A 15,000-nucleotide genomic window follows, 5' to 3' on the forward strand; every position below is an offset into this window, starting at 1 on the left:
GCAGCTCAGCCAATCACAGGCCTTCACCGAGATGAAGCACAAATCTGCATTAAGTCTCCGACCAAATGAACATGAACGTGTTTAACGATGTCGTCACGTTCACACTTATTAAATGTGGCCGACAACGCAAATACATCAAACACACACCCTCATCCTCACAAACACACACACACACACACACACACACACACACACACACACACACACACACACACACACACACACACACACACACACAGAGTGTCTCCCTGAGGATGAGGGCTGGTCTCTCTGGATTCCTGTTCAGGTCAAACACTGGGTCAGCTGTGACACACACACTCTCTCCCTCAGTGTGAGTGTGTGTGTGTGTGTGAGTGTGTGTGTGTGTGTGTGTGTGTGTGTGTGTGTGTGTGTGTGTGTGTGTGTGTTTGTTGCCCTGAAGCTCCTGTCTGAGTATCTGCTTATAAAACTTTAATAGTCTATAATGTTGATCCTGCAGCTACAAACGCAGCGAGAGGATCAGGTCTGACTTCATTAAGTTCACTTTACTGCCTTTAAAACCACTGAGCTGCTACTGTTAGTAACACACACACACACACACACACACACACACACACACACACACACACACACACACACACACACAATTTTTCACAACGCGCCATTCGCGCCATCCGGCGGAAAATTTGCTTTTTTGCAAACATTCATTGCTGTGCATTGACTTTGTATGTAATCTAACGCTTTTGTAGTGAATGCAGCATAACCATAACCCCTAATCCTATTTATTGTTTGAGTTGTGTTTAAAGGTTGTACATGGGGATTATACTTTATTGTAGCCCTGATTTTTATGTTTAATTTGATATTTGTTTATTGGATTTATAGCACATTTTGTTCTTGATTTGTACCTTATGACCTGATATAAAAGGCTCAACCGGACAGATGAGTTGTTCTTCCTGTACGTTCCTCTGAAACTCAAGCCTTGGATGCCTTTTGCCCTGGTGCCGTTGGACAGTCTGGATCCCACAGCTGTCTTCCTGCCGACGCCTCTCTTTGGCCTCAAAGGCTCCGTTTTTCACTTCAGCAGCTTTTGAAAAGGTAGTTTTGGTTCTTCGCCTGTCGATAGCTTTCAGCGTCACATGAATCTGACCTAAAACAACCTGAAGTCTGGAAACCCACGATGACGGTTCACCACAAGCGTTTAATGTAATCAAGGCCGTTTTAAACATGTTTATTGGCACCGTGACACCCATTACCACGGCTTCACCTCCCACGTTGTTAATCTGTTCATCTGTATTCCCTTCTGCTGCTCCCATCAAGAGTTTTACTGGAGAAAAGAGGTTAACTGAGACCGCAATGTTCTCCAAGAGAAAAAGTACATTGCTTGCATGTTGGAGGACGTTCTTTCTGTGGGAACAGACGTTACCTCCTGGATCTCCATGATGGAGGCCTACAGTTCCCTGCAGCTCCGACTTTGGGTCTGAAAACCTCAAACTGGATCCAGACTTCGTCAATTTAATCCCGTTCTGAAACTCTCAAAGAAACTCTTAAAGAAACTCTCAAAGAAACTCTCAAAGAAACTCTTAAAGAAACTCTCAAAGAAACTCTCAAAGAAACTCTCAAAGAAACTCTCAAAGAAACTCTTAAAGAAACTCTCAAAGAAACTCTCAAAGAAACTCTCAAAGAAACTCTTAAAGAAACTCTCAAAGAAACTCTCAAAGAAACTCTCAAAGAAACTCCCAAAGAAACTCTTAAAGAAACTCTCAAAGAAACTCTCAAAGAAACTCCCAAATGTGATGTTAAAACACTCGTTGGTTCTGACTCCATGTGCGTTTCCCCAAAGGAAGCATCGGAGAAGAAGCCGTGGCGGATGACGAAGCACATGAAACAGCCACAACGTGATTGAAGGGCGACGTGATTGGCAGGTAAGCAGGAGCAAGAACGCCCTTTAAAGCTCCGACACGCTATCAGCTTCTACTCACAAGATGGGCATCAAGTAAAGCGCTCCAGTGTATCGGAAGCACCTTAAGGGTGCTGCGATTGTTACGGTATCGGATCTGTTCGGGTGTCACGGTCCACGAGGTTCAAGGTTCAGAACCTTCGTTGTTTTCTGGGACACGGTTCAGTACGTTTTTGGTGGATTAGGAAAGACTAAGGAAATATAGAAAAAGAAAACTTTGTGTTTTTTGGGGGGCATAATTCTTACTGGCATAATGTCAATAACAAATAAATACCCCAAAATTGAATAACTGAAATGTAAATGTAGAGTCTGATTCCGTAACGTTCCATCGTGAGACTCAGATGAATCGGTGCATTCGGCTCCACACCCCGGCTAACGGGGCTAAACCGACTAGCATGCTGCAGCTCACGGCGACTGGTGCGCCACCAAACCTTTCCAGGTACGGGTACCCGATACAAGCTTTTATCGGGTACTGGGACACGCCTACCTTTTGAACATTACTCCGAATTTCCAACAGTCCACTTCATCCAATGCACAACCCTTTTCCTCTGAGGCAGGAAGGACGAGCAGAAGACCTCGAACACGACTTCAGAGAGATACCAAGACGGAACGGCTTGAGTCTGTTTGTGGTTCTTGTGCATCTCTGTGCGGTACTTTCCTCTGGTACTGTCCGGTGCTGACTGTCTGCGGTCATTTTGTCCAATTGTATGGTCATTTTGTATCTTTTTGTGTCTCTCTTCCATCTTTTTCACCTATTTGTGGTAATTTTCTACCTCTTTATGGTCATTTTGTGGTCCCACAGACTGGCCATGAAGTGGTTTCAGGTGGCAGGTTAATATGCCAACCTTGACATGCAGTTGCTGGAGGAACCGGCCCATGTTTTCACATGATATTCATCACCATCCGTCATGTTTTCACATGATATTCATCACCATCCGTCATGTTTTCACATGATAATTCATCACCATCCGTCATGTTTTCACATGATAATTCATCACCATCCGTCATGTTTTCACATGATAATTCATCACCATCCGTCATGTTTTCACATGATATTCATCACCATCCGTCATGTTTTCACATGATAATTCATCACCATCCGTCATGTTTTCACATGATAATTCATCACCATCCGTCATGGTGGCCGGCTGGCTTGCGTCGTGTCAGCAGGTTGAACTGAGAGAGCAGAGGCCTCCCACATTTACCGTCTGAACAGTGCAAATAAGACTTGACAGACGTGACTGTGGACGGCTGAGGGTGGACTTCCTACCTGAGTGGGAGAGCTGCAGGCGGGGCCCCGTCGGCCTCCAGGCTTTGCCGGCTGCCGGCTGCAGCCACAGCAGCGGCAGCAGGCTCAGCAGCAGCAGCCGAGGAGACTTCGGCCCTCCGGCTCCCGGCTCCGGCATCTCTGACCGACCTTCGCCGACGACGAGAGAACGATGGGAGGAGGTCGACCGGTCACGTAGAAGTCTGAGGTGCAGCTGACTGGAGGAGGAGTGGAAAAAGAGGGAAAATGTGAAATGTGTTTTATCCCACTTTGATTAATCTGACAGCAGCTCTATGCAACGTGATCTCATCCCGACGCTGAAGGAAGCCCCTGTGTTATTATCTTCATTCATCATTGCTGACATATCTGGACTAGGGAGTAAAGTAGAGCTCCATATACGTCTCTGATGTCGACCTGTCAATCACCTTGTAGCCCCGCCCTAAAGCGTCCCCTGCTTTATGGTCTGTTTGACTCTAAATGACCATAATTTACTAAATGAACATCATGCTGTATTGAAGAAGACTTGAAACTAGAGATTGAGACATAAACTCATGTTTACAATGTTTACTGAGGGAATACATCAAGAGAAGTAAAGTCATTTATATAGACTTCTATACAACCAGAGGAGTCACCCCCTGGTGGTCAGGAGAGAGAATGCAGCTTTAACATGAAGCATAGACTTCTATACAACCAGAGGAGTCGCCCCCTGGTGGTCAGAAGAGAGAATACAGCTTTAACACATGAAGCATAGACTTCTATACAACCAGAGGAGTCACCCCCTGGTGGACAGGAGAGAGAATGCAGCTTTAACACATGAAGCATTGACTTCTATACAACCAGAGGAGTCGCCCCCTGGTGGACAGGAGAGAGAATGCAGCTTTAACATGAAGCATAGACTTCTATACAACCAGAGGAGTCACCCCCTGGTGGACAGGAGAGAGAATGCAGCTTTAACACATGAAGCATTGACTTCTATACAACCAGAGGAGTCGCCCCCTGGTGGACAGGAGAGAGAATGCAGCTTTAACATGAAGCATAGACTTCTATACAACCAGAGGAGTCACCCCCTGGTGGTCAGTATAGAGAATGCAGCTTTAACACATGAAGCATAGACTTCTATACAACCAGAGGAGTCGTCCCCAGAGCAACAGACCCTCTAAAGCAGAACTTCACCAGTTAACTCGGACTCAGAAACCCTGACTGGAGGTCTTCTGGCCGCTCTGGCACGATATCCAGAGCTCATGCACGTCCATACACTCCAAACAGAGAGGGGGAGTCCAGAGCTCCACTTGTCTCATACCATAAACTATGAGACAGATCAGAGAACTATCAGAGAACATTTACTTTGTGAGAAAAGCAAGAACGTCCCGTCACGAGCGTGAAACTAAAACTATAACTTAACACGGTATTAGAAACAGTTTTGGGAGATAAACAATCCTCATATCAGGTCTAAGCCAATCAAAGTATTCCCTGTGCTCTCCTGAGCTGACACCTGAATTAATCTCCGGTCGACAGGACCCGCATGTGCAGCTCAAGTGGTGTTTTAATGTGGGAATGCCGCTCACGGGGGAAACAGGGCAATTCATCATGTTGCAGCGCTTACTGTTGAGGTCGCTGGACGAGTTCAGTTTGAGAAATGAAAGAGACAGTGGCTGCTGAGAGAGGACAGACAGCTAGCTGGTTAGCTGCTTTAATGCACAACCCTTTAACTCCCAGTCTGTTTGTGGTTCCTGTGCATCTCTGGGCGGTACTTTCCGGTACTGACTGTCTGCGTCATTTAGTGCCTCTTTATGGTCATTTTGTGTCTCTTCATGGTCATTTTGTAGGTTGTGTGTCTCTCTTCCATCTTTTTCACCTATTTGTAGTAATTTCCTGTCTCTTTATGGTCATTTTGTGTCATTTTATGGGTTTTGTGTCATTATGTGGTCATTTTGAGCCCCTTTATGGTCATTTTGTGTCTCTTTATGGTCATTTTGTGTCTCTTTATGGTCATTTTGAGCCCCTTTATGGTCATTTTGTGTCTCTTTATGGTCATTTTGTGTCTCTTTATGGTCATTTTGTGTCTCTTTAAGGTAATTGTGTGTCTTTTTGTGGTAATTTTATAGGTTTTGTGTCATTATGTGGTCATTTTGAGCATATTTATGGTCATGTTGTGTCTCTTTATGGTCATTTTGTGTCTCTTTACGGTCATTTTGTATGTTTTGTGTCTCTCTTCCATCTTTTTCATCTATACGTTTTCATTTCCTGTGTGTTTGTGGTCATTTTGTGCCTCTTTATGGTAATTTTGTGGTAATTTCCTGTCTCTTTGTGGTCCCACAGACTGGCCATGAAGTGGTTTCAGGTGGCAGGTTAATATGCCAACCTTGACATACAGTTGCAGGAGAAACCAACCCATGTTTTCACATGATATTCATCACCATCCGTCATGGCGGCCGGCTGGCCTGCGTCGTGTCAGCAGGTGATGAGGCGATGAGGCCTCTGCTCTGCATCAATAAGAAGCCTTTTCTCTTCCAGCAGAGGCTCTTAAGCTTCTCCACTAAACAACGGGAACTTGTCCCCGTGGGAAAATGAGGACGGTCTCAAAGCCTTAACGTGACCGCCAGACCTCAAACCACTGAGCACGACTCGAGTTAATCACAGCCTTCAATATCCGCTACCTTTTCTCCACTTAATGGGAGTCTGGGGAACCAGAGCATCCTCTGCTCTTTATTCTTTTCATAATCCGTCTCGTTATTTCCACTTTGAAACTCATCGTTTGTTGTATTATTTGAAAAGCTTAGTATTGAATGCCCAATAACAAGGTATGTTTATACATGTTACTGGGCCCAGTTTAAAATAAAACACCATGTTATACATGTTACTGGGCCCGGTTTAATATAAAACACCATGTTATACATGTTACTGGGCCCAGTTTAAAATAAAACACCATGTTATACATGTTACTGGGCCCAGTTTAATATAAAACACCATGTTATACATGTTACTGGGCCCAGTTTAATATAAAACACCATGTTATACATGTTACTGGGCCCAGTTTAATATAAAACACCATGTTATACATGTTACTGGGCCCAGTTTAATATAAAACACCATGTTATACATGTTACTGGGCCCAGTTTAAAATAAAACACAATGTTATACATGTTTCTGGCCCAGTTTAATATAAAACACCATGTTATACATGTTACTGTGCCAGTTTAATATAAAACACCATGTTAGACTATATATATATATGTATAATCGGGGGTCCCTGCTCCATCTCTCTGCCAGTTTGGGGTCTTTGTTAAAGTAAATAACGCTGTGAAGAGATATCCTGAAGGGGAGAGCAGGACATTGTTGAGGGAGCCGGTTCCCATGGTTATCAGCTCGTCTTCATTTCCTCTTCCTGTTGCAGCTCCACATGCAGACTCTCCAGCCTGAGACCTCCATCCACGTCGTGCTCGTCTGAATGTGTTTAAAGGTTTAAAAACAGATTGCACAGTTCTGTTATTTGTTGCTGATACAGACGATACGAGGATGGAAACATTTAAATAAATAATAAGAACACGCAATCCTGAAATAGAAGGTCTTTGTGTGGAGCTTCCTATGTTAGTGGAGGGAAACGTTTGTTTGCATGAGGAGGCAATAAAAAGAAAAAAATGGACTTTCTAAAAATGGACAATAATGTGGTTGCTGACCAGCTTGAAAAGGAGAAAACAGTTTGTTTAAAGTGGTATTTTGTGCAGCAGGTTCAGCTCCAAACACCAGCAGATACACTCCTGACCCGCCTGGTGAACTCACAGCCTCCGAATACTTCAAATGCTTCCTCTGACCTCCGTCTCCCCGGAGAAGAAGAAACTAAACATCAGCGGCGTTTTCTCGCTGCCGCTCGAGGGATTAAATCCTTTTATTGTGTTTACAGTGAAAACGTGTCCGGCCACTCGGGGGGAAGCTGAAGAATCTCCTTTTTAACTGCAGCGGGCTGATTTACCGGGTTCCATTACTCCTGCTACCGTTTAATCTTTATTATTTATCACGTCAAGTTTGAGTATTTCTTCCTCAGAGTCTTCCTCTCGCCTCCCGCCGACATCTTTCCTCTAATCCTCTCCATGATTTAATAACTGACCTCCTCCATCGTCGCTCCCGCTGATCCCTGCTGTCATCTCATGAAGTTAATATCTCTGCTTTCTTAAGTCTTAGTCTACCGGCAGCCTCTGTCTTTTCTCTGTCAAAGTCCTGCAACTAATCACCTTGATCCCGCTGAACCTCCTTCATCACACTACCTGCAACTGGATCCAAAGTAAGACTGGGTTCAAGTAAGTGCTTTCATTTTGGATCGAGGTCAATATCGGTTCAGATCTGAGACGGACGGATTTCTCTGTGAAACCTTCTTTATCCTTTTTTATCGTGCCAGCTCCACTCGGTCTCATGGCAGGAAATAGTCACAGAAATACAATCTATTGGTTTCAGGCACAGGGACAAGAATAGTATGTATCTTTGAATTGTTGACATTATGTTAAACACAACAGTTATCTTTAGCCAACTAAACCACCAACAGTTAGCTTTACACAGCTAAACCACCAACAGTTAGCTTTATACAACTAAACCACCAACAGTTATCTTTAGACAACTAAACCACCAACAGTTATCTTTAAACAACTAAACCACCAACAGTTAGCTTTAAACAACTAAACCACCAACAGTTAGCTTTAGACAACTAAACCACCAACAGCTAGCTTTAGACAACTAAACCACCAACAGTTAGCTTTAAACAACTAAACCACCAATAGTTATCTTTAGACAACTAAACCACCAACAGTTAGCTTTTGACAACTAAACCACCAACAGTTAGCTTTAGCCAACTAAACCACCAACAGTTAGTTTAGTCAACTAAACCACCAACAGTTATCTTTAGACAACTAAACCACCAATAGTTATCTTTAGACAACTAAACCACCAACAGTTAGCTTTAGCCAACTAAACCACCAACAGTTAGTTTAGTCAACTAAACCACCAACAGTTAGTTTAGTCAACTAAACCACCAACAGTTATCTTTAGACAACTAAACCACCAACAGTTAGCTTTAGACAACTAAACCACCAACAGTTAGCTTTAGACAACTAAACCACCAACAGTTAGTTTAGACAACTAAACCACCAACAGTTAGCTTGAGACAACTAAACCACCAACAGTTAGTTTAGTCAACTAAACCACCAACAGTTAGTTTAGTCAACTAAACCACCAACAGTTAGCTTTAGACAACTAAACCACCAACAGTTAGTTTAGTCAACTAAACCACCAACAGTTAGTTTAGTCAACTAAACCACCAACAGTTAGCTTTAGACAACTAAACCACCAACAGTTAGTTTAAGACAACTAAACCACCAACAGTTAGCTTTAGACAACTAAACCACCAACAGTTAGTTTAAGACAACTAAACCACCAACAGTTAGCTTTAGACAACTAAACCACCAACATTTAGCTTTAGACAACTAAACCACCAACAGTTAGTTTAGACAACTAAACCACCAATAGTTATCTTTAGACAACTAAACCACCAACAGTTAGCTTTTGACAACTAAACCACCAACAGTTAGCTTTGACAACTAAACCACCAACAGTTAGTTTAGTCAACTAAACCACCAACAGTTGGGTTAGTCTCAGTCCAATCCTTTTGGTTCAGACTACTGGACTCATTCTGTGCATTACCGGTTCCCAGATGAAGAATCCTGATGACTGATCCCCTGATTTCCCTCCGGTGAAACCAACACATTCACATTTGTGATTTTTAATGAAAGGTCTCAACCCCTATTGGATGGATTGTTAATACATCGGTCACAGATTTAATGCCAAAGTTTCCTGGGATTTAAAATCAAAAAACAAATATCAAAAAAGATATTTCCTTTTATTTCAATAAACAGGAAATGACTCATCTGTCTGGCAAAACTTAAGTGTTAGCTCTTGGAATGTCAACGTTTGAGTCTGACTTCTTCAGCTCAAATGATTTACTTAAACTTAAAGATAAGATCCTGGACCGGTGATTCAGATTCATTAAAATGCTGTCAAACAGCAAACATAAGGCCCGACTGCATGACCTCTGTGTGTCTCAGCTCCACAGCGTTGTTGGAAGGTCACACAGACGGAGTAGCAGTAGGAACAGAAGTGATCCCTCGTATGAAAACATATGGAACGAGTGCAAAGCCTTTAAACCACAGTCACGAACACCGAGAGGAAAACAAATCAGACTCTTAACCGTCGACATCTGGACGAGATCAGCTCAGTGTTCCACTGAAGACAACTTCAATTCAGAAAGTAACCCTTCAATGAAAATATCCTCTTTTATTTCTTTTCATGCCACTTTTCTCCCGTTATGGATCAAGAAATAAAAAGCAGCATAAACATCCTCTAGTGATCAAGTAACGTGATGATTCTAGGAAGAAAGAAACGTGTTTCCAAACGCTCTCAGTTCCTCACTGAGCAGCGTGTCCACTGGATAAAGACAGCAGGCGGTAACATGGAAACTAAACGACTATAAATTGCATCGTTTTTATCCTCGTTCCGTCCAACAATCACTCAGAAATAAACTTCAATGTAAGCTGGAAAAAAACACAATATCCCTCGAGTACAAGGTACTTTTGTTGCGTTTTTGTTGTAGTTTTTGTTCCAATTTCTCAGTGATTTTAAGCCAAACCATGAAGTTTTTTTTACCTAACAAAGTAGTTTTGCAGATTTTTTTGTTTTGTTTTGGACATAAACCACAAGTTTGAAACGGTTTGAAGCGGAGACCGTGCAGTCCACAAGAAAATATAATAGAGAGTCTTGTTTTTTATGTGTTAAAGCTGCTTTCTCTCTCCTGACCACCAGGGGGCGACTCCTCTGGTTGTATAGAAGTATATACTTCATGTGTTAAAGCTGCATTTTCTCTACTGACCAGCAGGGGGAGAGACCTCTGGTTGTATAGAAGTCTATGCTTCATGCGTTAAAGCTGCATTCTGTCTCCTGACCACCAGGGGGAGACTCTTCTGGTTGTATAGAAGTCTATGCTTCATGTGTTAAAGCTGCATTCTCTCTCCTGACCAGCAGGGGGAGACTCCTCTGGTTGTATAGAAGTCTATGCTTCATGTGTTAAAGCTGCATTCTCTCTCCTGACCACCAGGCGACTCCTCTGGTTGTATAGAAGTATATGCTTCATGTGTTAAAGCTGCATTCTCTCTCCTGACCACCAGGCGACTCCTCTGGTTGTATAGAAGTCTATGCTTCATTTGTTCAAGCTGCATTCTCTCTACTGACCATCATTAGGGGACTCCACTGGTTGTATAGAAGTCTATGCTTCAGTTTTCTGCAGATTGACTGATGTATTTAACTCATTGTTTCAGCTGGTGTGTGTGTGTGACAAAACTGTATTTGTTACTTCAATGCATCAACAAAATATGAAAACTAAGTTTGAATATAAGAACTAAAATAAATGTGTGCAAACCTCCAGCTGACTGCATGTTTGGCACGGCAGTGAAATGTGTTGTAAATGTTCAGAACTACTTTCTCAGGAGGATGAATACACGCATTCTGACAACGCGTGGAGGTGGATGGAAGTGATTAAAGAGACACAGTAAATCTCAGAGTCTTTCTCTGACATTCAAACATTTGTTCTTTCACGCAACTGTTCTTGATTTCGTTTCTGGAGGTTTGACCCGGACGTCGAGGGGAGGCGTTGAGCCAAAGAGCAGATTGTAATGAACCTCGTGTTCCCGGTGTCAGATCATCCTGCACCGTCTTCCTAGTGCTGCTCTTCCTTTCTCAGCACGGCCACGTTGCAGCAGAGAGATCCATGCAGAGCGTACCTGAAGCAGGACGTGACATCACGCCCTCACAGGTACTTCACTAGAGCAACCGGCTCCAGCCGTAATGAACACAATGACTCAGTTTGAGCGGCTTTCTGTTTTTCCTCTGAGGAGGAAATTACTGAAGGATTCTTGATTCACACTCAAACACATAAAAAGCTCAAATGGATGGAATGTACCGCGGCGGGAGTTGAAATATCTTCTGCAGCCGAGATTTAATCTGCAGTGGAAACATGCCGGCTGCTGGGGACACGTCATAAAACACACAATATTTAAAGCACTTGAAGACGCTGTTACTCATCGTGGATGAGGAGACCAGCAGAAGGACTCAGACTCATCGTGGTTTAACCTCTTGTTCTTGTTGTTGTGTGTCTCTTTGTGGTCGTTTTCTGGTTATTGTGTCTATTTCGGGTTTGTTGTGTCACTTTATGATTGGCTTGTGTCTCTTTGTGGTCGTTTTTCATCTCTTTGTAGTTATTTTGTGCTTCTTTGTGATCGATTTGTGTCTCTTGTAACTCATGTGGTTGTCTTGTCAGTAGTTCTTCATCTCTTGTTTGGTGTCTCTGTGGTTGTTTTGTGTGTCTCTTACATCTCTTATTATTTCAGTCAAAATCAATGATATAAAACACATGAGAGAAACTCTAACAAACATGATGTGATCAACAGTTGCATCAATATGAAAACATGCGCTCTGTGCCGTGACTTGATGGTTCAGTCTTTGGGTTTATCTCATATCTTGACTCTGTTTTATTCCCATTGGCTCCTGGAGTTACAGAAGTTGGCCCCTGGCCTTGTTCTGGTCTCTGTGACCTCAGAGTCCTGCAGGAAGACGTCAGACGCTCCACAGGAAGCCCAAACAACATTCTTGAATCCAGGACAGAAGTTAATATTCCAACGTTTCCTCCTGGAAGGATTTGAACAAAGGGAGACTCGCTTTTAGAAGAAGGTGGAACGGAAAAAATTGCTTTTTTCTTTTTTCGACATAGATAAACAAACTCCTTAACGATAAATACGCTATGACATGACGATGAAGACATAAATAAAAGTCCCTGTTTTGTATGATCTTTATTGTTTTTGCTGAACGCCCTGAAATAAATGCATCCCAGATGCCGTGATAACGTGACCGTGAGGGCAGCGAGGTGATCAACTACCACTGGGTCTGCTCCAGTCGGCTGGCTTCACCCGCCCACCAGCTGCTCTGACACAAGGGAGGCTTCTAGAGCATCCATTAAAAAGTTAAACACCAGGGAGGGATCTAGAGCATCCATTAAGAAGTCAAACACCAGGGAGGCTTCTAGAGCATCCATTAAGAAGTTAAACACCAGGGAGGCTTCTAGAGCATCCATTAAGAAGTTAAACACCAGGGAGGCTTCTAGAGCATCCATTAAGAAGTTAAACACCAGGGAGGCTTCTAGAGCATCCATTAAGAAGTTAAACACCAGGGAGGCTTCTAGAGCATCCATTAAGAAGTTAAACACCAGGGAGGCTTCTAGAGCATCCATTAAGAAGTCAAACACCAGGGAGGCTTCTAGAGCATCCATTAAGAAGTTAAACACCAGGGAGGGATCTAGAGCATCCATTAAGAAGTTAAACACCAGGGAGGCTTCTAGAGCATCCATTAAAAAGTTAAACACCAGGGAGGGATCTAGAGCATCCATTAAGAAGTTAAACACCAGGGAGGCTTCTAGAGCATCCATTAAGAAGTTAAACACCAGGGAGGCTTCTAGAGCATCCATTAAGAAGTTAAACACCAGGGAGGGATCTAGAGCATCCATTAAGAAGTTAAAGAAGTATTAAATACGTTTGCCGGTCCTGAGCTTTGAAGGAAGCGATCTGAAAGTGATGGATGTGCAACATAATTTGATTTAAATGCTTATGTTTATCAGCATGTGATCCATCAGAGAGAAGATAAAGAAGATGATGAAATACTTAGTTGTGTTTAATAAAGATGATGAAATACTTATTTATGTTTAATAAAGATGATGGTTTGGGTTAAAATAACTACTGTAGTCGTCTCTTGGCTAAAAGACCTTTTGTGTGACCCAACCACCTGGTCCTGTGTAGTATTGTTGAGGTCATACTTCCTGGTTCGTGACTATGTGGATTAAAACCCATTGATCTCTTGACATATCTGCGTATTGCAGCACCTTCATTATGATGCATGACCGCTGTGTGAGGACAGCCTGTCCCGAGATGAAGAAGTCTACACAATGCTCTCTTGGAAGACGCCTCATGTGACACCTGTCAGGGCCTCCGGAGAGGAAGCCTTCAGAGAAGAGCTCCAGGAGCTGGTTCCCATCAGGGTCCTGAACCCAACGCCAACCTCTCAAACTCCGCCCAGCGTCATTACTCCACCGTTCATGAACACGGATAGACAAAGGGCGACGCGGTGAGAGAACACGGCGGTTTCACGTCCCGATGAAAGACTGCGCTGCTCGAGCGAGAGAGACGAGAGACGAGCGCACGTCTGGTTGTTCCAGTGAAGTCAAGACAAACAACCGGCGTTGTGGGAACCGAGCTGCACTGGGCAAAGCATTCTGGGAAGAGGACAGCGTCTTCCTCGCCTCTCCGTGATCGTTGCCTCTCCCTCTGTCTGACCGAGGCCTCGAGGAAATATCCGCTCTCTGTCTCGGGGGGGATTCTGGGAAGAGGAAAGGCTGATGATGTCATCTGCTTCCAGATGGCAGCGTCAGGAAGGAGAAGGATAGGAAACGGGCCCCTGGATTCTTACGCAACGCCCTCATCCTTGGAGTTAGTCACATATTATCAGGCTTTGTTCAAGCGCATTGTCCAGGAGGAAAGACGCGTTGCTGTTATTCATCGTTCAGATGGAGCAAGCAGACAGTTATTTATTATACAGTTATTTCAGTAGAAAGCTTCAGCCTTTAAAACTACGACGTCCAGGAACGGAGAACCAATAGTAGGAGAGCTAGTAACGTTAGCAGCACCGCTAACAGAGAACCAACAGGAGGAGAGCTAGTAACGTTAGCAGCACCGCTAACAGAGAACCAATAGTAGGAGAGCTAGTAACGTTAGCAGCACTGCTAACAGAGAACCAACAGGAGGAGAGCTAGTAACGTTAGCAGCACCGCTAACAGAGAACCAACAGGAGGAGAGCTAGTAACGTTAGCAGCACCGCTAACAGAGAACCAACAGGAGGAGAGCTAGTAACATAAGCAGCACCGCTAACAGAGAACCAATAGTAGGAGAGCTAGTAACGCTAGCAGCACCGCTAACAGAGAACCAACAGGAGGAGAGCTAGTAACGTTAGCAGCACCGCTAACAGAGAACCAACAGGAGGAGAGCTAGTAACGTTAGCAGCACCGCTAACAGAGAACCAACAGGAGGAGAGCTAGTGATGTTAGCAGCACCGCTAACAGAGAACCAACAGGAGGAGAGCTGGTGATGTTAGCAGCACCGCTAACAGAGAACCAACAGGAGGAGAGCTAGTAACGTTACCAGCAGCGCTAACAGAGAACCAACAGGAGGAGAGCTAGTAACGCTAGCAGCACCGCTAACAGAGAACCAACAGGAGGAGAGCTAGTAATGTTAGCAGCACCACTAACAGAGAACCAACAGGAGGAGAGCTAGTAACGTTAGCAGCACCGCTAACAGAGAACCAACAGGAGGAGAGCTAATAATGTTAGCAGCACCGCTAACAGAGAACCAACATGAGGAGAGCTAGTAACATTAGTAGCACCGCTAACAGAGAACCAACAGGAGGAGAGCTAGTAACGTTAGCAGCACCGCTAACAGAGAACCAACAGGAGGAGAGCTAATAATGTTAGCAGCACCGCTAACAGAGAACCAACAGGAGGAGAGCTAGTAACATTAGCAGCACCGCTAACAGAGAACCAACAGGAGGAGAGCTAGTAACATTAGCAGCACCGCTAACAGAGAACCAACAGGAGGAGAGCTAGTAACATTAGCAGCACCGCTAACAGAGAACCAACAGGAGGAGAGCTAGTAACATTAGTAGC

At 43.8% G+C, this 15,000-nt stretch overlaps 1 protein-coding gene across 1 annotated transcript in view; it reads right to left on the bottom strand.

Moving 5' to 3' along the window:
• Positions 1–3,342, bottom strand: part of LOC306736947 (semaphorin-3D) — a gene marked incomplete at its 5' end in the record, with an annotated part of 28,615 nt that extends 25,273 nt beyond the window's left edge. Inside the window, one exon of the mRNA XM_079218638.1 lies at positions 3,207–3,342. Within this exon, the coding sequence (XP_079074764.1) occupies positions 3,207–3,342 (136 nt within the window). The remainder of the gene's footprint in view (positions 1–3,206) is intronic.
• Positions 3,343–15,000: the final 11,658 nt, after the last annotated feature.

The sequence above is a fragment of the Taurulus bubalis genome, assembly GCF_910589615.1.
Source record: "Taurulus bubalis genome assembly, chromosome: 5".
In the NCBI taxonomy this organism is placed as follows: Eukaryota; Metazoa; Chordata; class Actinopteri; order Perciformes; family Cottidae; genus Taurulus; species Taurulus bubalis.